Consider the following 23,712-nt stretch of genomic DNA (forward strand, 5'->3'; position numbering starts at 1 on the left):
AAAACAACATGTAGCTTTTAAGGAGAGGTGTACCATAAAGGTGGAGATGACTAATTGCATACAAGATAGATACGGATTTACAAAAGTATTGTTCTTTGATGTTTTAGAGGGATGGTGACTGTTTTCAAATTCAAAAAAGCTGCACGTGTCATTATGTCTTGGCAATAAACCCAAATTGTCTGTGTTTATATGCATCAGAGGTAAGGTGGGTGGCTGTGTAGAAAAACCTGTGACAATTACTAAAGAAAGCCTCCAGAAGCTGGTATGCTGGTGCCATAAATAGAGGTGCTAGCAATTTCAATATTGAGGTAGGCAATGTATTCTACAGTATGTACCCATCACCTTGTAACAAATGCTGAATCATTATATTCCAAAGTTGAAGCAGTGGCAAAAGAAGCATGCCAAAATACGGGGGAACGTGATAGTTTCTTGACCTGTACAAAATGATGAGCCATTTTTTATTTGCAACATAAAAAAAAAATTGACTAGGAGGATCCTTATGGATAGGTGCCTGGCAGGTAGTGTTATTGCTGATGACTTACACCAGCTGTGAAACTAATCCTCCATTTTAGCAGTTTACAGAAATTCAGAAAACATTGATGATGATAAATACAGATTTTGTTCAAAGACAATTGGGGAAAAAACCTTCTACCTAAACTTTAAGTGTTACAGATTTGGAATTATTAAGTGGTTTTAGGTCATTATTTGCTTACTTTTTCACACTTGTTTTCAGCTCATGATGCAAACAAAAGCACTTTTCTACCACAAGAAGATGAGTGCAGATTAGCAATAAACATTTAAAAACCTAAAGTAAGTCAAAATCTTTAGAAAATCTAAACTAAATCAAAATCTTTAGAAGGTTAATGCAAAAATGAGGTCTGTGGAAAAGTCAGATTTCTACTCAAGAGGTCACATTTTCAGTGCTGCTTTACTTTCCCTTCTTTTTATATTTATTGAGCCCCACTTTACAGCACTCACCCCAGTTTACAATCAAAATAACAACAGTGTACAAATAAAAAAAAAAAAAAGAAAATGTCCAAAATCTCTGCCTTCTACAGTTAGTGGCCCTGTACTGTCATCTCCATAACCGTCTATGCCTGGAATCCTTTTTGCCAAACCTACCTGTTTTCACTTCCCGACAACTCAGCAACTACACAGATAGCTTCAACTAAAGATTTTAACGGCCTTTCAGTGCTTGAAAACAGGTTAAGAATCAGCTCTGAGGGCAGTAGTATAAATCTATTAAGAAGACTGAGAGATTCAACAAATGGAACCTTTTTTAATTGAGGTAGTCTTGTCTAGTTCTAAAGTCTAGAAATCCCCATAGCTGATTATCTTTACATTTGCCTATGCAATTTAATTTATGAAGTTAACAAATATATAAACATTAAAAGAGCAATATAAACAAACCAGTATCTTCTCTGCCTAGCACAGCCTCTCAGGGGACAATTAATGGTTTTGCCATTGATAAAACAGATTGTGAAGATCTGCGCTGTATATATATATATATGTATACATATATATGTATGTAAGGGGTGGGAGTTAGCTCCCGATTCAGATGCCTGAAGCTGAATGCAATGTACCAGTAGAGCCAGGTGTCTATGCAGAAATGTCTCCTGCGTCAGGGCAGCCTGCCTGTCCTCCACCTGCACTGCAAAGGGGTGAGACCTTCCAGTAGGTCTTGTGTCACGTATGTGTAGATCTCTCTGATTCTCTAGGGTGTCTTAAATGGTACTAGATGCCTATGTCTAGGTACCTGAATGACTCTTTTAGTCCTCACATATAAGCCAGATATCTGAGCTCCCAATAAGGTCAGTGAAGAGCTAGATGGTGTGCTATCTAGCACAATCAAATGCAAGTGTCTACGCTAAGATAAGAAAAATAGTTCGCTGGACTCTACTGACTACATCAACCACGGACCCAGCTCAGAGGCTCACATGTACTGGCTAAGTGAAATGTGAGGCATCCTAGTATATCTGTGAGAAATGTGTGGGCCTGGCAGTTATGACACAGGACCTGTGCGAGACCTGTGCCTGTGTGGAGTGGTGACTGGAGGTCACACAGGACACCTGGAGGTATCTGAAATAGCGCAACACCTACATTGGGGCAATTGAAATGAGCCCTAAATTTGCATTGGGTATAAAAGGAGCTTAAACACCTAATTCTCATATAGAACCTATAATTAGGTGTTTAAATCTGGAAATAAATCTCATCCTGTAGGTTCATCTAGAACAAATCTTCTCTCTGGCAGTGCCCAATGCAGAAACGCTGGAAAGATTTTAGGAACAGGACCACCAGAGCCCTATTGTTGAATGAAACTCTTTAAAAGGCACGAAAGTTCCTGATGGACACAATCTTCCAGGCAATCCAATGCTGCAAAGTGGTCCACTGAAAAATATTTTCAAAGAGCCATTCTAGAGTTCTTCCTTGTCTGTGAGCCACTGTGCTGAAATGCAGTTACCTGGAACTTGCCTGTGGAGATACCTCTTAAATAAGTTGTATGCAAGGAAGAGTAGAATTCAAAAGACTTTTTCAAAGTGAACGTTATTCTTTGAGAGTCAAACATGCAATCATACCTAAAAATCTTTAAAATGAATGGCTTTCCAAACCTTCAGCCATGGGAAAACCCTATGAAAATTTAAAAGCCAGAAACATGCCACTGTCAAGAAGCTTGCACATGTATGGCCCTCAACACTCCACCATAAACTTTGCTCTTGTCATAAGGCATCCTTCATCAAATTGTTCTGTGAGCAGTCAAATTTATGAAATCTGATTTCTACACAGCTATGTGCATCATGATTGCATTTCCTCTGTTTTTAACATTGTGAGTGTTCATCAAAGCTTTTTAAGAGGCTGATGCACTTGTTATACTCTCTTCTTGTACGAGTTCTCCAGTATCTACTAATATTGTTGAGCTCACACTCCAGAATTTTCTTCAGATCTCAGTCATCCATTTCTTTTAGGAAACTTGCAGGAATTTAGTATCTCTAATATTCCTTCCTGTTAACATCCAGCTGGAACAGCCCAACAAATTCAAAAGTCACAATGGGGTGACTGGCAGAGTCCATTAACATGATTAAAAGCTTTCTTTTCTTAGAAGACTACCAATTTAGTCTGTCAATTTACCAACTATCTTCTGGATGGAGGATACACATATCACATATTATACTGACAGAAGTGGTTTAATTGTCCTTTATGCCAGTGCCAGGATGCATATCTTCCACATCTTCACCCCAGACTGGCAGGAGGCAAAATTATTTCCCCTTTCAATTCAGCTGCTAAAACATTAATGAGGGTTGGTAATAAAACATTATCTAAGTTTACAGGCTTGTCACAATGTGTGAGGCCTTCTGGCAGAAAAAAAAGGAAGCCTCAAATATCCACCCTCAAAGCCTTACATTTCATATTGTGTGCTGCCCAGATGCAGATGAATATTTGCAGAAAATGCAAAAAAGTCTGCTACCATTTTATTTGCTAAGAACTAGCTTTGTGACATCAACTGTAAGTACAAACAAGCTGTCTGACAAGATGAAATTTCTCTGCCCTGCTCATTTAAACCTCTGGTTATTAAGCCTCTGTTACTATCATGCACTGAATTGAATAAAAATATACTTACATAAGCTCAAAGAAAAAACTTTCCTTATCCTAAAGCACATTAGGAACACCTCTTTACCCATTCATTACTGGGATGCACTGTGTGTATAAGATGTGTACAGATCAAGAATTGCAATCAATCAGTAAGCTCAAGAGGAGTACAACGCTAAGATCAGACTAACCTGAAACAAGAACAGCTCACAGTATTAAAGGATTTGAACCAATCCATTCTCCTTGGCACTAGTTTCAAAGGCTTCTTTCCAGCAATCTACCCTAAACTACCTCTAACTAACTATTCTGCTCCTGGTCTTTCACTGCATAGTACAGGTTATAATAATGCACACCTCTCTCATTTCTCTGTTGATCTCTTTAAAAAGGAAATTCAAAAGGAAGTTTTTGTTTTCTAGCAATCTTCTATTGTACATATAAGCAGTAGGATTGTTCTGTTCATTCTTGTATGCAGGGAGGATCTTAAAGTGTCTATTGTTAAGGCATTGAATACAGCTGAGAATATCATTAAGCTGTAATAATATTCAGTTGTCAATCCTTTACTTCTCAAAGGAAGTTCCATTTTTCACTGTTAGCATAGTTGCATGAGCTTTGGTCTCATCTTTCTACTTCAGAAATGAGTCCTTTTTTCATCTGTGAAAGTTGGAAAACATAGTATGGTTCAAAAACTAGAGCTGCTGCTAAATAACAAACCACTGAATACCAGGAATAGCGTACTTATGAAACAGCTTACTATGACATTTCTTTGCATCTTCTGCAGATTTATGGGGTTTCTATGTCCCTCATACTCTTCTGTATTCTTTCTCATAATATTTTTAAAATATATGAAGTATTTTTCTTTAAGTGTTTTGCAAATTTGCCTGATTCTCATTTTGTTCTTTGAGAGTATAACCCTTTTAATTTTCTTAGAAAATAAATTTACTTCCCAGCTGTGAAGATGTCTCAAATTACTTTGCAATGCTAAATAATTGCAATCAGCTGTAAAGAAGTTTAGCTAATTCCCACCCTTCCCTCTGAGACACTCATATCTCCTAAACAGTTTGTTGATACCTAGAAAGGCAACCAATCCGTTATTGTTCTTTCTGCAAAAGCTCCTTTTCAAAAAACATCTTTCTCATTCCTTAGCCAGTGGGATGCCTTTTCTTGTTTCTAGATCCATGAGCTCAGGGAAAAACAAAGGACAGAGCTCAGATTCTAATAACTCTTTTTTCTAACATTTCTCTCAGGACCTCAAGAAGCAAGCCAATTTCCTCCTGCCTCTCCCGCTAATTATTGGAGCCATTTTGGGAGAAGGCAAAAAACAGGGAAAAGCAAGAGCTTTTCCATATTTTTCTAATCAGACCAGAGACACGGGTTCTCAGGGAATGGAATGTCAGACATAAACTTCACTGAAATTATTTTCCTTTATGAATCATTCTGTGTTTGAGAAAAGTATCTATGCATCCATTTAAAAACATTCAGTTGGGAAGGACCCCACTAGGTCTACTTTGAACATTCAGGAAGTTTCAATATGGGCTTTGCTCATCATGCAAACTTTGAGAGAGGTGTAGATGAGCTTTATTATGATGCAACAGAAATAATTCAAGTTCTCCTTTAATCATTTCCACAATAAGATCTTTTTTCTTTCTTAACTCTCATATTTTTCCAAACCATTTTGGTTTTCTTCTTTGACTGTCCCTGAGTGAAAACAACACTGTTTACTTGTCATTTTTCATTATGAGCACTCAAGCAATGCCCAGAATTCTTACTTGAAAAACTCTCCTCTACCTAGTTTCAAAAAGGTATGTGGTGAGAGAGCAGGTATGAGTTTCAGAGCTGGAAACACATTTAGAATATCCTAACAGTCTTTTATTGAGTGTCTACTTTTAAGTTATTTCCCACCCTTGCTCAAGCTATTGACATTGACTAAAGGAAGGGCATATCCATCCACTAATAATGCTCACAGGAAAACATTAATTGAAAATGTCCACTGTTGTGTACAGGCTGTGTTTTGGATCTGCTCCCAGAGATACAGGGAGGAGGAAAAAAAAAAAAGAGAAATAAAGAAAAAAAGAGAAATTAAGTGCTGAAGCCTTTTGTCATCAGTCACACAAAACAAATGCATGTCCCAAATTTATCAAATCAAATATCTTTTCCTCTGATTCTATCTGGAAACTGTTATCAATTCATTTTACAGCATTTCCTTTCCATTTTCTATTCTACTTTTTCAAATGAAAGAAATCTATAATTTTCCACACCAAGGAGGATCCTGAAGAAAATAATGAAACATTCTGCTGGTAAGCACCTAGAAGAAAACATAGACATGAACAGCAGTCTACCAGGATTTGTCAAGAACAATTCTTGTCATAACAATATAATTTTCATTCATCATCAGATAGCAAGCTCTGTATGTTAGGGAAAAACAGTACATATCATACAGTTTGAGTTTTGTAAGATTTCAGAAGCTGTCACTCAAAATACAGTGTAAGAAAACCACACTCAGAGTAGCTGCCAGAAGTACTTGGTGAAACAGGACGAATGAATCAAACAGAGGGATGAAATGAGCAATTCTGCAGGTGTCTGTCCCAATCAGTATATTAATTCATGACATTTAGGATGAAATAGAGAGAAGGCATATTAAATCTGTAGACAACACAAAGCTGAGGGGATCACACTGTTGCAGGACACAGTTAGAATTCAGGATGATTTTGGCAAACAAGAAATTATTTCTGTAAAAAATAAAACAGTAAGGAAATATGTAAGGTTCTAAGTAAGCAGAAATGATCGACAAAGAATATATTGGAATTGAAAATAACTAAGGTAACAGCTCTGCAGGGGGGATTAAAACAAGACTAACAGAAAAAGACTGGACAATATCATATTACTGTGCAAAAGTCAATATTATACTTGGTCACATCAGAATGAGCACAGATGATAAGATATATGTGAATTTGTCTTCTGTTATACTCAGAAGTGGTAAGGAATGTGCAGAAAGAAACAAGAAGGTTCAGAAAATTAGAAAATATTCCCCATAAGGAAAGTTGGAAGGAATAAGACTGTTTAAAAGAGAAAACTGGAGCTATAGTAAAGAAATAATGTATTCTCTGTACCCACATTTTATAGAACAAAACATTATAGGCTTAAACTGCACAAAGGTAAAACAAGTTAAGTGTCAGAAACGTTGTCTGGAAATGGTACAACATATCCACCCACCACTGCGGGTCTTTAAGAACAGATTAGTCAAATATCTGTGGGGATTGATCTAGGTGTAGTTACCATACCTTGGGTTCAAGGGGGAAAAAAACACCTTCTGGCAAGTTCCTTCCTGCCATCCAGTGCTTTTATGGCTGAATCCTTTCACACTGTTTGGCTCAAATGTTCCGCAGATGTGTTAAGTATATACTGTTACTTGTATCATGCAGTTATGCAAGTCATCCTCATTATTTAGAAAAGTGATGTTGGTTTCAGTGAATTACTAAATGCTGTTGTAATTCTTTTTATTACTATATAACATTAATGCCTTTTGTGCAATGTGGCTGGCACAGAGACTGGAAGTCATCAGCCATGCTGTGACTATTGTGACGCACAAATTGATGCAGCTGTAATATGATGAGCATGAAAAAGCATTAGAAAACCATCTTAGGGTAGGTTGAGTGTAACTGATAAGATAAAAATCTCCGAGGTTTTGAAAACTCAGCTTGTTCTTGGAAAAAAGTAGAATTAAAATAATTCAAACTTGTAAATTTAGCTTTTCAAAATTCCCATATACACAAAAAGACCAGCACTGAAGCCTCCTTAAATGTGACAGGGATTTTGTATTAACTATGATAACATCCCTGTTCCTAGTCATGTCCCAGCAAAGCTGAAAGTAAATTTGCAGTAAAATAAATGGACGTGATATTACATAAAGCACTATTCTAGCTAACTGGGGGGAAGTTATTCTTTGCTGACAATAATGCATATTAACAACAAATAAGGACATTTAGGCCTGATTCTTGGAAATACTTATGGCCTATGTGATATATACTGAGAAGGGCTTGTAAGGAGGCAAAAATGGCAGCTCCCCGCCCTACCAATAGGAGATACACACAAAGCAAACTCCTAAAGGGAACACATTCAGCATTAACTGTCTGTACCTTCTTCTTACAAACCCTGGAAAACTAGCCAGAATTGGCCAGTTCTTTTGAAAAATACTGATCTTGTATCCCAGCAGTGCAGGTTTGGAGGCATGAGCTAAGGTTAGCAGTGAGTTAGTGTTAGTATGAGCATGAAATAGCACAGCCATCAAGTTTTGAGCTAGTTCAGCATATGGCTTGTGTCTGCTGAATAAATTCTGTTGGGCTGCATGCTAAGGGGAGTGTTTACCTTACTTAATTTTTTATAAAATTAACAGTTAGGATTGTAATAATAAAATAGTATAATCACAATAATTTGATCCTAAACAAAATGTTGTGGGAATTGGTCCTTTTCATTGTTAAATTATAGGCAAATTTTAAAATAAAGTAAGGTTTCAAAATAATTTAAAAAAAATCCAGAATCTTTTGTTCAAAAATGTCCACACAGAAATTAGTGATTTTTTCAATATGGGGTTTTTTTGCTGTATCTTCCTGACATTAATTCATAACTGGAATTATATCCTGGGTTGATAAAACATTTGCTCAAAAAACTGCACCCAGCTGAGAAAGGAAGCAGAAAGAGTTGGTCTGCCTAAGAAATCTAGAGTTACCGGCAGAACTGCTAACAAAACCCACGTACTGAGGTCCAGATAAGTTGTCCAGCTGTTACTGCCTGAAGTCAGATTAATGTGTTTTCTTACCCTCAAGAATCCACTTTTTCCATTCATAATATAATTTGGAATTTGATAAAAAGATACTTCCATCTCAAAGCTGCAGCCCAAAGAAACCTTCCCACCACAAGGTTTCAACTTGTGGTTAGGATTTCGTTTTGACTAGTCAGTTCTTTCATTCTGCTATGAACCACATCCTATAATTTAGCACAAGAGGGAGGTTTTATGGCCTTCTGTGTCTAGCATTTAGAATTTTGAGTTCTTAATATATTTTATATAAGAAAAAATATTTTGATTTTTAAACATACTTTATTTAAGATTCAGTATTTTATTTAAGACCCGAAAATATAAGCATAGTTTAGCCTCAAATATGTATTGTCCAGTCTCTGTTGCTTGTGGTTAGACTCCAGAGAAAAGAAATCTGGAAGATGACCGTTAAACAGCCTGACAGCACTGAGCTGAACTGTGGGTGTGAAAATGTTAAAGAACACAATTTGTAATGAAATCTTATCTGCTGGACTTAGACAGGCAGCATTTCAGATGTTGAATTAATATTTGAAGTATGCATTCTTAAGAAGTTACAATATCGCTAAAAAAAAATCATTGCACATTCATACATTTACATTTAGTTCTCAGACTGTTGTCAGTTAACTTACAGTGCCTTAGAGCAAAGGTGAGGTTTGTGGATACATCCATTCCCTACAAAAAAGAATGGATGTGGAGACAGAATTTTATAAAAGAAAAAATACTTCAGTAACACATTAAGAGTGTGGTACTTACCTTTAGGAAATGTAATGAGTCCAAGGACAGTAAACAAGTTGAACTCTTTCCAGGGAGGCCAGGGAAGCTGTCTGTGGAAAGCAGAAAATGACAATATACCAGATGGGTGTTGCACGGCTGGTATCACACGCACTGCTCTGAAATGATGCTGTTCCTGAGCTCAGTTTGGCAACTTCCAACCACTTGCCTGCCTTACGCACTCGATGGCCAAACAATATGCCAGCTGTGCAACGTACAGCGAGCACCCTGGGACAGGGAGAAGGACTTTTGGCCAAATCTGGTGCCACTGTTGCAGGCCTGCAGTTTGTGCAGTCTTGTGAGGATAGTTTCAGCATGACTTTCAGGATAGATTGTGTACAGACCCCTTCAGTGTTGTGACAAATGAATTCAAGTTATCTTGAAGTTATATCTTCAAGCTATTCAAGTTATCTAGTAGTTTATCAGTGACTTAGTGCATGTGAAGGGAGTTGGGGGTAGGAGGATTTTTTGAATACTTCCTGTTGGAACTACTGCCATCATCATAATCAGGACGCACTTCAACTGATATAATTATATGAAACCACAGAAGAGAAGAACTCAACAAACCAGAATGTAAATCAGAAAACTATATATGCATAGGGATAACTTGTATGCTGTGGGCTGTACTGAAATGTAGAGTTCAGCATTTTCAAGGTGTTCAGCTGATAACAGCTTATAGAGCAATAGTGCTGAAGCAACTGATGAGCTTGATGACACACCTTTATAATAGTCATTTCCTTATATAATGTGGTACTGCATGAGGTGACATATGTATTCATCTTGTCATCTGTCATATATCCTTTTTTTTCTTTGCTTCAGGTTTTTCTTCCAATCATGTTGTCATGATTGACATGACTCAGAAATTTATTCACCTAACTACTTGCAGTCATTGCAGGATTTGCTCTCCTTTACAAGCAAAAGGCAAAATAAATGTAAATAAATAAGGACAAGAACCAAGCAAGCTATCCTTTTTCCCAACAGAAATAAGTTGCTTTATGTAAATTCTGCACTCTTGCAGTTAAAAAGTAGGTAAATGGACACTGCAGTTTTCAGTTTCTCTGTTAAGATATTGCAGTAGTGAGAGCCATTATGAGACATCTAGGTGGAGACATGGGTGCACCTGGGGTATCAGTTCCTCCTTTTCCAAACTGACTGTTACCTTTTCCTATTTCCTGAATATCTAACAGATCGTCAACAATCACTCTCTCTACCTTGATGTCATAGGGACAGAAAATGTCTTAGACCTAAATTGCATTAATCTACCCTAGATTTCTTTTTCTGTCAGAGCAAAGGGGCTTCTCTTCACACAGACCATACAGGGAACCTAAACACATATTCAAGAGGGCTGTTCCACTTATCATCTAAAAAAATTGTTAGATATCTAAGTAAGACTGACTCATTCCCACTTACAGTATGTGCAGGGAAAAGGAATGCAACAAAAAATCTCATGTCCCTGAGTACTGAAGTGTACAGACTTTGATCTCTGCCGCTTTCTTTTCTGTTTTGTATTCTTTACGGATATGCATACAAGTATACACAATCACCAAACTGCTTTGCTCAGCCCTGTAAATAGTGTTGAAGTAGAAAATTTTCAACAAACTGTAAGGTGGTAAAAATCATTTGACCTTTCTAAGTTTAAGCAGCCTCACACTTGGCATATTAACTCCAAAGTGTGTAATATATTCACACCACTGCTAAGCCTTGGGGTGTCACAGTCAGTGAATGTAAGACCTAGTAGCTTTCCATCCTCACAGGATTTAAGAAAGATTCATATGTTTTCTGTGAGTGTTCTGTCAAAGATTTAGAGCGTGTGGCTAATATTACTGTGTACTGGTTGTTTGTTTTGGCTACTTTAAAGGGAATTATTTTTCAGTAGTTTGAAAGTAAAACTCATCATAAGTCTGGTGACTTCAGAGCAAGTACTCTGGGTCAACAGTTAAATGTTGAAATATTGTGAGTGCCATAAGAGCACTCAGAACTTCAAAAGGTAAGTACTTCATTATACTGCAGATGAGGGAATAATTTGACCTTATTGCTTTGGCATTCTGTATATCTTTGGTTTAAATGAGTAGGAAATCTTAAAATAGGAGGTAAAGGGTCAGGGCTTAAACTCATCATGTAATTAAAGTTGCAGTCTTAGGGTTTCCCTTTCTTAAAGGGAATCTTTAAAAAAACCCCATTCTTTAAATGTTTCTGTAAGTTAAGGCTGGAATTATTTAATACACAGTTCTATATTTGGGTAAATTCTGATAGTATGAATTCCAAAATGTGTGCATTAGCCTTATAGATGAGTTACCTTAAGATGAAAGGTTTTGATAAGCTATGAGAAAAACAAGCAGCTTTTGACTTAATGGACTCCATGTACAAGTCAATCATTGTAATGCCATGTCATCTGAAGCTGTGTTTCTGTTAGTTTTTTTAGAGAAGATTGTGGTTAATGACATGTTAAGATAGCTTTCAGTTCTGGCAGCGCTTGAAGCAAATATTAGTTTACTGCTGTCAGAAAGTACAAAGATAATAACATGCTAAGTGACAGAGGAATACCTTGAGCAGTTGGTGAGCTTGGAGTTATAGCTTTGTATCCTTGAGTTTTCTGCCCTTGCAGCTCTCTCCTCTACTCCCTGGTATCCTGACCCCAGAGCCAAGGGGGAGTTTCACTAGTTATGGTGGACGCTGTCAGAGCACAACACATGCCTCCCTGTAAACTTTTTTCGGACCTATGATAGCCTAAAAGCTCACTTCTACTAATGCAAAGTTTGAGCCTCTAGTTCCATTTTAATCTCTTTCTAGCCTCAGAAGCATTGACTACAGTTGCAATTTGGAGAGCAGGAAAAGTGTGTGTGTACGCACGTGTGCTCTCTTTTTTTTTCTATATAATATGTAAGTAAAAGAGAAGATAAATCTAAGAGTACAATAACCAGCGAGGTTTGGGGTTGGAAATGAGTCTCATTTTCCCCACTAACACCACAGACAGGTGAAAAAACAGATATGGATTTTAAGCACCAGTCCACCCCAGTCCACACTGGACAGGAATAATGAAGTGATCTGGGCATGTGGGCATCCCCAGGAGGGCTCTGTGCAGTGTTCAGCCTGGAGGTGACAGAAGATCAGAGATGACCTGGAGGTTTCCAGCATTGTGAGAAGCTTGACAGAGCAGTGTGGACATAGCCAGTGAGTCCTCTGAGAAGACACGTGCCCAGGTTGTGTTTCTTGTCCTGACTCCAGCTGAGATCAGGCACAGAGCACAGACCTCCTGCTTGTTCTTGTACCAGAATGTCTCCCCCATCCATAGGTACCTTTGGTATATTCTCAGCTGGGTTACTTACCTCTTGAGCAATTTTAAACCCATATTTCCCGGGATGCCTGCACACACTACTCTATTTCATTTGTACCTCAGAACAAAAAAGAGGAAAGCAGAATAGAACTTGCTCAGGAGCTGCTCCACTCACAACCGCTGGCTGTAGACATCTCCCATAAGCCTGTGGGGAGGACTGTGAGGGCGGCTGCTCCCTCTGCGTGGGGTCGTGAGGGTGGGTGAGCCAGCTCAGGCATCCCGCAGCCCTGCTCTAAGACAAACTCCATGCCAGCCTTACCCACTGCCAAGCTGAGGATGCATGTGTGAGTGCGTGGGAAGGGAGAAAAGGGATTTCTGCCCATTGACTCCACATACTTTCTCAGAATCTGGCACAGCTTCTCGAGGTCAGCAATATGCTATGACCAGGCAGGGATTGTTTCCCTAGGGATGTGTGATTACAATCCCGAACACCAGATCTCCAGTCTTGACTTTCTACCCTGGTTTACATGAATAAGTGACCACCTCCCAAGTAATTCTCTCATTCAGCTAATTAGTGCTTCAGGTCCTTGTTTTACAGCTCACACACATAGCAGCTTTTATACATGGACACAGTCCCATTGAACAAACATGAGCTGTTTTACACAGAGAACAGCTAAAAAAAGTACAAAATGCACAGCGTTTTCATTAAAAAGAGGGAGAAAAACATCCATGATCTGTGGATTTCATTTATGGATTTATATCCACAGACTACCATTTCTTTTCAGCTCAATTTCATTCTAGTTTTCTTTTCCACTGAGTTGCTTCCTGATTCTGTGCATTTCATTTTTTGCTCCGCTTCTTTCCTTCCCAAGCCTCTAAACATAGCTTATTTCAACTCATTCTTACACTGTTCTCATATGCTTTAGCTGTTTCCTACTAACTTATCTTCTTAGCTATTTGTGTTTTTTCCACCTGGCAATGAGGTCATTCTTCTCTCATAAGACTTCTATCAAACTTTTTCCTCCCTCCGTTTCCCTAGCCTTCAGATAACTTTTAATCAAATGTTTTCCCTTTTTATTCCTCTTAAAGGAGCATCATTCAGAGTACCTCGCTGATACGGATTAAGTTTGTGCTTGGTTATTGAGCTATGGACCAAAGACAGTCCTTAAATGATGATGCCAATACCATTTATTTGATTGACGTTAGCTAATTACTCTTATATAGCTTCATCATAGCAGTCTAATGAGCTGTCTTCGTCTGGGAGAGACTTTAGAGTCTGGTATTGTAAAGAAACAAGCTTAAAATGAAAGACCTTACGGTCTTCTGATAAAATGTAGAAACACACCAGAAGACTGAAAATACAGAAATGCACACCAGAAGAGGATTTAAAAATGCTCTTTTGGGGCCCTTGTTCTACCAACTCTCCCATTTTTCTATAAAGAGAGTATGTTTGCGCATGTGAATGTAGAACTAAGCTTTAAAATGTTAAGCTCTTTGCAGCAGGTATCTCTGTTTCTCTATACAGTTGTATTTCCAACCTTCTCTTTAAGAAAATATATCTTTTCTTTCTCATTTACTTGCCCATTTTACTTTATAACTCTAACTTGTCTGTGTCCTGTTCACTGCTTCCTTCAGAGAATCACACTTATGCCGCCATTGATTCTCTCTTCCCTATAGAACTGAGCTTAACCAGTGAGAGACAAGAAAGCGTTTCCATCTTGCTCATGGCTGGCACTTCAAGGGACCCAACAGGAGCGTTTGTGACTGACTCTTCCTTGTTTATGTAATCATTTGCTCTAACAAATTGTCGCCCATGGGCTGTTTACATATAAATAGGTTTTATGAAAAATCACACCCTTTTTGTAGCAATTTATTAACTGGAAAAAGGCTATCTTAGCTAATTGAATTGTTTGTTATGTTTAAAGTGTTTCCTTCAACTCTGGCCAGAAGCAAAGATCCATCAGTAAGTGTACTACCTGATAAACTATTCGTAGCTTAATTTTCTATAGCTTTTGTACGATTAAAAGGTCTGTAAGGGGTTTTGCCTTTTTTCACAGGTGCCACCAGTGCTCCTGGACAAGCAGTTTTCAGAATTCACACCGGATATCACACCCATTATTCTGGCTGCCCACACCAACAATTACGAAATCATAAAGCTCCTTGTGCAGAAAGGGGTGTCCGTGCCCAGGCCACATGAGGTCCGCTGTAACTGCGTCGAATGTGTCTCGAGTTCAGATGTGGACAGCCTTCGCCACTCTCGATCCAGACTCAATATCTACAAGGCTCTGGCAAGCCCATCTTTGATTGCTTTGTCCAGTGAGGATCCTTTCCTTACTGCTTTTCAACTCAGCTGGGAGCTGCAGGAACTGAGTAAAGTAGAAAATGAATTTAAGTCGGAGTATGAGGAACTGTCACGGCAATGCAAGCAATTTGCAAAAGATCTCCTGGATCAGACACGGAGTTCCAGGGAATTGGAAATTATTCTTAATTACAGAGATGATAATAGCTTGATAGAAGAACAAAGTGGTAATGATCTTGCAAGATTGAAACTGGCAATTAAGTACCGTCAAAAAGAGGTGAGTGTGCTGGAGAATATTTAAGCATATTTAGTAGTAATGTGATAGATAATAGCCTGAAATACATCCTTTTAACTGAGACAAATTGCTGCTTACCTTTTTTTTGTTCTACAGGGTCTCTTCTTTATTTCTATTTTTAATTAGATGAATTTGAGTAGCTGTTATAGTTTGATAGTATCAGAATTTAAAATGTTCTGTTATAGCACAGATCCAAAGAAACTTTTATTTCTTTTGCACCTGAATAGACATAATCTCCAGTAGTTGTGCTCTGAAGAGCTCTTCAATAATAGGATGAGAAATGTATACAGCATACTTCAAATTAGCTTTAATTATGTCTGACAGAAAAAGGAGGCTATGTGTTTAAACACCTATAAAATACTACAGGTACCTCTATAGAGAGGTTTCTTCAGAAAATAGCTATTATAAATAGATACTGAAACATCTCATAAAGAATCCAAAATGGAGATACCTGGGTATTGGTTTCCATGACAGTTAAAAATTCATGAGTTTGCTTCCCCAATATAGATATTCAATTGGAATCAGCGGATGTCTGCGTTTCTTTTAAAAATACTGAAGTTCTTATGTGCATGCAAAAGCAAAAGAATCAAGACAGAAAAATGAGTTAGGAGGACAGTTCCCCTGATATTTCCAAAACTTCTCTTGATCCCTGCTCATCATCATGTCAGAATGTGTTTTATCATGTCATTTGGAACTTGTACATCCAAAATCAGCTGAACTGTGGAAGAGTATAGACAAGACAAATGCCATTAATAATGAAATGTTACTTGTTCGTACAAAATATGGCACACATTTAAGAAACTTCTGTTTCTCAAACTAGTCTGTCTATCACTGCTAAATCTGTGTTCTGCAAAATATAATAGTAAATGCATTAATATATTAAGTATGCTAGAAAGGTTTGCAGGAAAAATAACCAAACGTGTAATGATTTTGTTGTCCATTTGAAATACAATTTAGTAATGCTAAAAAATTATCAAGAAGGTAGGGACCTACTGAATTACTGCTAGAAAAATATCTCAGTTGGTCTCTGACTTCGTAAGTCTTCTAATAAGCATTTTTTCCTTCAGGAAATGCGTTGCATAATTTTATATTCGATAGTATAATGTTTTAGGCCACATATTCACTGCCTTCATAAATTATTTTCAGATGGTACTAATCCAGACTTTTCTTAACAACTACTATTTCTATTTCTTGAAATGTCAATCCTGTCCTGCAGTCATTTAAGAAATTCTGGCTTGGACTTCTGTTTCCCAAAGAATTCATGCACTGAAATAAAATTCTGACCTCTCATGGTTTTATTTTTTAAGCCTAAATACAAAGCTTGAATTTTCTTAATTTGAGATAGAGACAGTGAGATAAATGTTTTTTATAGTTGCATCTGATTCCCATGCCTAATTAAATTGCAGTAATACAGCTGATTACACTTCATTGATTCTTCATAATAGCAAATATTAAAGCAATACTGATTTAGTGCAACAATTCCAAATCAGTGGATCTTTTATATTTTACATACATTTTTCCTTTCTATAAATATTTCCCACTATCCCTATCATATGAGTCTCCCTGAAGTAAAATCAAGTTTTATTAGATTCTTTTGCTGTGTTCCTAAATGTATTCCCTATTAGATGCTGGAGTAAATAGTAGCCACTGTAGCTGATCAGTCATTTTATTTCTGATTATTACAACAGTATTCTGGTAGGTACAGGTCCAAGGTCATGAAACTTACCTCAGGCATAACAAATGTTTGCATTCTGGCTGTCCTGGTGCATATGGATCATGATAAAAATAGATCAGACGGTTCTTTCTATTTCTTGTCTTAAGGATGTTACAGGAGCCACTGAACCCAGCAGCCTCCAGGGTCAGGGGATTCTTTCAGCTGGGGCATGGAGCACAGCCAGGAGCACCTGGAGACCCCGGGGTCTGTCCCAGGCACAAGCATACTGACTGGCCCTGCTTACATGAGACTAGCCCCTTGATTGCCTTCTCCTCTCCATTTGGCCAATGCTTGTTCCTCCCTGATTCTTCCCCACCTTTTACTCTTCCCCTAAACATCCCATAATAAATTTACATAATCCCACAAGTCCCCTCTGATATCCCATAATAACTTTGAATTTCCCATGAGTCCCATGAACCCCCTCAAACATGCCGTAATATTCGTGATAATGATGTTTACCCCTCCTTATGATCAGTTACAAAGTTGAGGTTGACCCTCCTTGAGGTAGTTGCAGCTGGTCATTTAGTAGCCCATTCATCAGAGGCTAAAGAGTCTTGGTCTTCATCATTGTCTCTATTATACCCTGGTTTCTGTGTTGAATTTACAACTTTTCTTCTTATTTTCTATTTGTCATGGTTTAACCCCAGCTGGCATGTAACCACCATGCAGCCACTTGCTCACTCCCCCCAAGTGGGATGGGGCAGAGAATCGGAAGAGTAAAAGTGAGAAAACTCGTGGGTTGAGATAAAGACAGTTTAATAAGTAAAGCAAAAGCCACACACGAAGCAGAGCAAACCAAGGAATTCATTCACTACTTCCCATTAGCAGGCAGGTGTTCAGCCATCTCCAGGAAAGTACAGCTCCATCACATGTAACGCTTACCTGGGAAGACAAAAGCCATCATTCCCAATGTCCCCCACTTCCTCCTTCTTCCCCAGCTTTATATGCTGAGCGTGACGTCATATGGTATGGAATATTGCTTTGGTCAGTTGGAGTCAGCTGCCCCGGCTCTGTCCCCTCCCAACTTCTTGTGCACCCCCAGCCTGCTCGCTGGTGGGGTGATGTGAGAAGCAGAAAAGGCCTTGACTCTGTGTAAGCACTGCTCAGCAGTATCTAAAACATCCCTGTGTTACCAACACTGTTTTCAGCACAAATCCAAACCATAGCCCCATACTAGCTACTGTGAAGAAAATTAACTCTATCCCACCCAAAGCCAGCACATATTTTTGTTATACTAATTAACGCCTAACCAGATAATTAAAAGAACCAGATGCTCTCACATTTCACATACCCTTACACTACAACTATCCAAGGTAAGCTTGATGGCAAGCAGCAGAGGCAACTTATACATTTTACTATAAAAATGGCAGGAAAAAAGTGTGGGCTGGATTTTAACTAGCCCCTTAAGATATTATTTTGGATTTAACCTGTTAAAAATACTGGTTTGGGGTGATACATCTGCTTCCTCTACCCTATGTGTCTCAACCACCAAGAGTCAGTTCTCTAACAAAGACTTTTCTATTATGACAGGAGCAAACAGGGGTTTGTGTTTTTTTGATGCTATCAGTTCTAGTTATTGTCTGTCTTTCTCTCAACTTGCCTGCTATCCTGCAAAATAATAACAACAAAAATAACCCATCCCATCCCCCCAACAAAACAGCAAAACAGATAAGAATGCACTGTCTTCCCTTTTTATCTTACCACCCATCCCTAACATCTCAACCTTTATTCATGTTATTACCAAAGGACATTGTAATGCTATACTGGCGCTGAAGTTGGAGCTCCATGAGTAAGCAATCAGGTCTGGTTTTTCAGAGCATCCAGTCTAAGTCCAGAAATCAGAAGTAAAAGTAACAAAATAATGAAGAGTGAGGACAACTAAAATAGGAACATGTGTCCTTTTACATTACTTTTACAATTAATTGCTCAGGAGTTAAAGATTACTTTTTTTCTTTCAAGTTGAAAATAACACCAAAAATTATTAGCAGTAATTCCTCTTGGCATTAATAAGCAAGTGAGTATGAAACACATTAGAACTAAATGTTGTAAAGGACTGGAGTAGGCTTTGGATAATATATCTTGGTTTAATCTCAAAGACACAAGATTGGGTAGGACAGCAGATTGAGGGTACTTGTAGGAGAAGCAGACAAGTGGATGGTGAAGAATTTTCATTGTGTAAAGAAAGGAAAATTGACAAACATGAGAAAAGATAATTGTCAGGCTAGGAATTGTTGAGAAACAAATGGCATGGTGTTTCATCAAATGTAGATCTAGAAATACCTTGTAACGAACAGAGAAAGGCTCTTAAAAGTGAAGTGATTAAGCAGTGTTTGGTGTAGTGGTCTGCAAGCCTATGGTACCACCTCTGTGGAAAGCACATTCGTTCTCAGAGCTGTCTGCATCGTTCATAGTCACCACATTGCCCCTGAAGTGGACCTTCTTCACAAAACCAAAAGGTTTATGCCAATTGGATTTAAGGTTCTCCACAGTGAAAGGTGCTTATCTTCTGCATTTGCCATGTATTACTAAGGAAGAAATTTCCCTGATGAAACCATCTGTCTTCTTTTATTAATAACTAATGAGGTTGAAAGAGATCGATAGTTTCAAGTTTACACTGCAGAATAATGTCTGGCAAGACTGTGGATAATATCTGTTCTGAGTTAGGTGGTAGAACCAAAAAGTATCTGCCAGCATGTATGTTTTGTGTGCTTACCCACAATTTTTTAGCATGCACGTGGGACAGAACACCCAAGGTACAATTTTTTTTTCCTGTTCATTTTTCACCACTGATGCTATTTGATTATAAGCAAAGACATGTTGCTGATGCTTATGGTGCCTGTTTCTGACACCTGCTGTTGCCTGGGCTACAACTAGTAGCAGATGAGAGATTGCCTGAAGTCATGCAACCAGAGTGCATTGGGCACAAACATTTTATTGTCTAATTATCTACTGTATAATATTATCTCAACTACGGGAAAATTTGGTTTTATGAAGGCTACCACTTACAATTTCATTGTGCTAGTTTCTAAGCACACAATGAGCAATGAGAGATAGTTTCCCATTTTCCTGAACCAAATAAAAATATTATCTGATTCAACTGCAGTTTCATTCAAGGATGTAGAAGGGAAATCCCTGATTCTGGATTCCTCAGCTGGAGCCCTCAGCACAAGAAGGACATGGACCTGTTGGAGCAGGTCCAGAAGAGGGCCACCAAAATGATCTGAGGGCTGGAGCACCTCTCCTATGAGGACAGGCTGAGAGAGTTGGGGTTGTTCAGCCTGGAGAAGAGAAGGCTGCGAGGAGACCTTATTGCAACCTTCCAGTACTTAAAGGGGGCCTACAGGAAAGATGGGGAGAATCTTTTTAACAAGGCCTGTTGTGACAGAACAAAGAATAATGGATTTAAACTAAAGAAGAATAGATTTAGGCTAGACATTAGAAAGAAGTTTTTTACACTGAGGGTGGTGAAGCACTGGAACAGGTTGCCCAGAGAGGCAGTGGAGGCCCCATCCCTGGCAACATTCAAGGTCAGGTTGGATGGGGCTCTGAGCAACCTGATCTGGTTAAAGCTGTCCCTGCTCACTGCAGGGGGGTTGGGCTGGATGACCTCTAAAGGTCCCTTCCACCCCAAAGCATTCTATGATTCTGTATATGATTCACAAGCAGAAGTTATTCTATCTGTAATAAAAATAATATGTCATTCTGAGTTTCAATACTTTTCAAAACCCTGGTGCAACAATACAGTTAAGTAGCAGAGAATAGTAGCAGTCTATAGTAATTAGCAGACAGTCATCTTTGCCACTAATTGTAAAATGCATGTTCTGTCTCATATATATTGAGAGTTTTTAATAGAGAAATCACAGCAAAACCCCAGTGTCTCTCACTCATCAGTTAGCTTTGTTTTAACTTTGATTCTGTTTAGGTTTTATGCATATATCTGCACATATGTGAAAGAGCGCTTACTAAAATGCTTGCTAATTTTCCCATATATGCGAAATACAGAAGGGAGGGGCGGTTTAATAGACTGAATCAATATCCTCTGGTTTCACAGTAAGTTTAATTAGTGCAATTTAAATACTTATACTATTTAGTTATATCTCTGTCTCGTCTTGCCCCATACTAACTGGCCCTTGTCATTTAAGTTATAGCTGTATAAGCTTAAACATAGTAGCAGGTTGTAAGTATTGGCAGTATTATCTCATTTTGATTTGTTACTAGACATTCTGTTATCAACACAGTGGAACTACAAATTTTTAAGTATATAGCTGTTAACCTTTTCTCTTGCACTTTTCAAATTAATAGACTAGCTGGTGGTTTTTTTTCTTTTTCTTTTCTATTCTTACTTTACTCTGATCATCTTTCACTTCCTTTGTAAGCACAAGATCATTAGCAAATTTGGAATACTTGATATTAGCAGGGTGTAAAGTAGGTTAAATTCTGCACATTTCAGTTTGACACTCTTGAAACATTTTAATAAGTTTTTTTTTCTGCTTTTATCTTTAAAAACTAAAGTGAATACATAGTTATAGCATCCATGCATGGTCATGTATCATACTGAGGTGTAGATGAAGAAGCAAGACCTAAATTTGCTAAAAGATATATTCAGGAAGGACATTTTTCCTGATCCTGAATCAATTTTTAAAGGATTGATTTAAAACATAGAACCATTTCTAAATTTTCGTTTCTCTTCTCAGTACATTTCTATAGAGCTGAATAATCATTTACTAAAAATTCGGCTGCTTAACTACTAAAACTCTCCCAAGTGCCTCTAGCTGGTCTTGTAACAGTTCCTACTTCCCAGGGGCAGGCCCTGGTTTTCTGAGTTGTTAGCACCTGCAGAGCCTCAGATGGCAAAGAGGAAGAGAAAGAGTGAAAGATGGAGTAGGTTTTAACAATTTAACACAGTTATAGACATTTAGATTTAACAAGAGCACAGGCTTTATTAATAAGAATTTCATGGAAAATATTCCAGGGAATCAGCTTCAGACTAGCTTGCTTACTTATTTGTAGACAGACAAGAAGTGAGACGGGACTCTCCCGCATAGGAAACACGCATCATGGATCAACTGTTTTTAGCATAAGCCTGCATGTTCCCATAAAACACACACCAAAGATTACTGATATGAACAATATAACTAAATTATTAATAGAGTAATTAAATCTTAAATACAATAATATGATATTCACATTCCATAGATCAATTCTTGTTTTCTAGGAACATAGTGCTGCAGGATATAAAAAATTGTTTGTTACTGATAAAAAAAGACATCTGTTTGCTCCTGCTCAAAAGAGGACTTTTGAAAATGCAATCACTAGTTCTTCACTAGTTTTCTATGCAAAATACAGCCTCAGTCGAAATGGAAATGTTTCACAATAATGTCACAGATTCAGTGAAATTTTCAATGAAAACCTGTCAAATCATTTCAAATCTGTCATTTCATGTTGATGTCTAAACACTTCATTTCAATAATGTAAAGCATTTTGACTGCAGTTTCTTCTTACTTTAATTGGACTTTAACATTTTTGGCAATGTAATGCTTATACCTAATACAATCCATATCATATTATTATACAAAGCAGTATAAAAAGCAAAAATTGTTCCTTATCAAAATTGAATAGCTCAACAATGCCTAGAGAAAATAGTTTAAAGTACTGAAATGAAAACATGCCATGTTCTTGGTAATGTTTTTTAATGTTTAAACTGCCATTCTGTTGGGAATGTTGGCTTTTTATTCAAATCTGGAATATAAAATATGTCTGGAAATGCTGGAAATTTCCGTAGAGCTCCTCTGGCAGCAATACAGTTTAAGAGTCTAAGTCAATCTTTGTGACTGTCTCAGAGAGTAGAATTTTCCTTTGGAGCCACAGATTGATTTTGAGTAATTTTAGTAGCCATTATAATTAATTTCTCATTAAAAGTTTTTCACATGCAAAAGCCTGAAATATTAACTCTGCAAGGAGGAATGACTTTGGAAACACAACATCTAAGAATTACCCTGTATTTAAAAAAAACCCACACCTGAAAGATAAACAGAAACACAGCAGCCATGTATTAGCGAGTCACTATGTATGTATTTGTCAAAAGACTGGAAAGGAGCAGTCAGAAGTCTCTATGTGAAAAATAACAAAACCCCACAAAAATAGACTCTGATAATATTTGGACATTTTTAACACCAAAGGAAGATGTGTTTAGTCTATGAATCCCATAACTGAGAGGAATGATGTATGCACATTCGGGTTCATGTCTCCAAAAGACCCATTTCTGCAGACTCTCAGGCATAGTATTCAAAAAGTTTGATAAACATTTTTCTAGGCAAGAGCCAGGTACTCTAAAACAGGTCATATGTTTGCTTTGTAAATCATGTAAAAGTCTCTGTGTTTACAGATACAGACTCCACAGGTTGTTAAATAGCATAAATTATTTAAGTAGCTTATCTGCTACACATTCTTAAAGTCTTACCCTAATTGGTTATCTGTTACCTCAGAACTGAATGAAGTGTAGGTGTCCCTGTGGAAGCTGTACTTATTGCTGCTAGAAAAAAATGTTCTTTAAGTACAGGGTGGGAGCATATCTGCTTACTACAGCATTTAATTGTGCCTACATTTTAAATGCATGGTGAAGCAATCCTTGTAAAGTATGTGAGCAAATTCCTTATACAGTCAAAAGACAGAGGTATGCACAGAAGGAGATCCTGTCTGCTCCAGATAAGACATCTACGTTAACTCCAGAGACATCTCTCTCTGCTCCCTTGGCTGGGTAAGGAAACAGGGCACTTCAATTAGAAGAATTACTTCACTAGGCATTAAAAATGTAGATGCAAGTCAGACAACTTATTGTGGCAACTGCAATTTCTACCCTGTGGTAACAAAGATTTCAGATTCTGAATGCTCAGAGCCCTTATAAGGGGAAATGAATCTCAGCACTAACTTTTTAATGATGTCTCAGAAGGCATTGATAACCTTT

At 37.8% G+C, this 23,712-nt stretch overlaps 1 protein-coding gene across 1 annotated transcript in view; it reads left to right on the forward strand.

Moving 5' to 3' along the window:
* TRPC4 (transient receptor potential cation channel subfamily C member 4) overlaps positions 1-23,712 on the forward strand; it is a 107,128-nt gene that overhangs the window by 18,178 nt on the left and 65,238 nt on the right. The window contains exon 2 of the mRNA XM_075706128.1: positions 14,498-15,016. Within this exon, the coding sequence (XP_075562243.1) occupies positions 14,498-15,016 (519 nt within the window). The remainder of the gene's footprint in view (positions 1-14,497; positions 15,017-23,712) is intronic.

Source organism: Pelecanus crispus, chromosome 1 (assembly GCF_030463565.1).
Source record: "Pelecanus crispus isolate bPelCri1 chromosome 1, bPelCri1.pri, whole genome shotgun sequence".
Taxonomy (NCBI): Eukaryota; Metazoa; Chordata; class Aves; order Pelecaniformes; family Pelecanidae; genus Pelecanus; species Pelecanus crispus.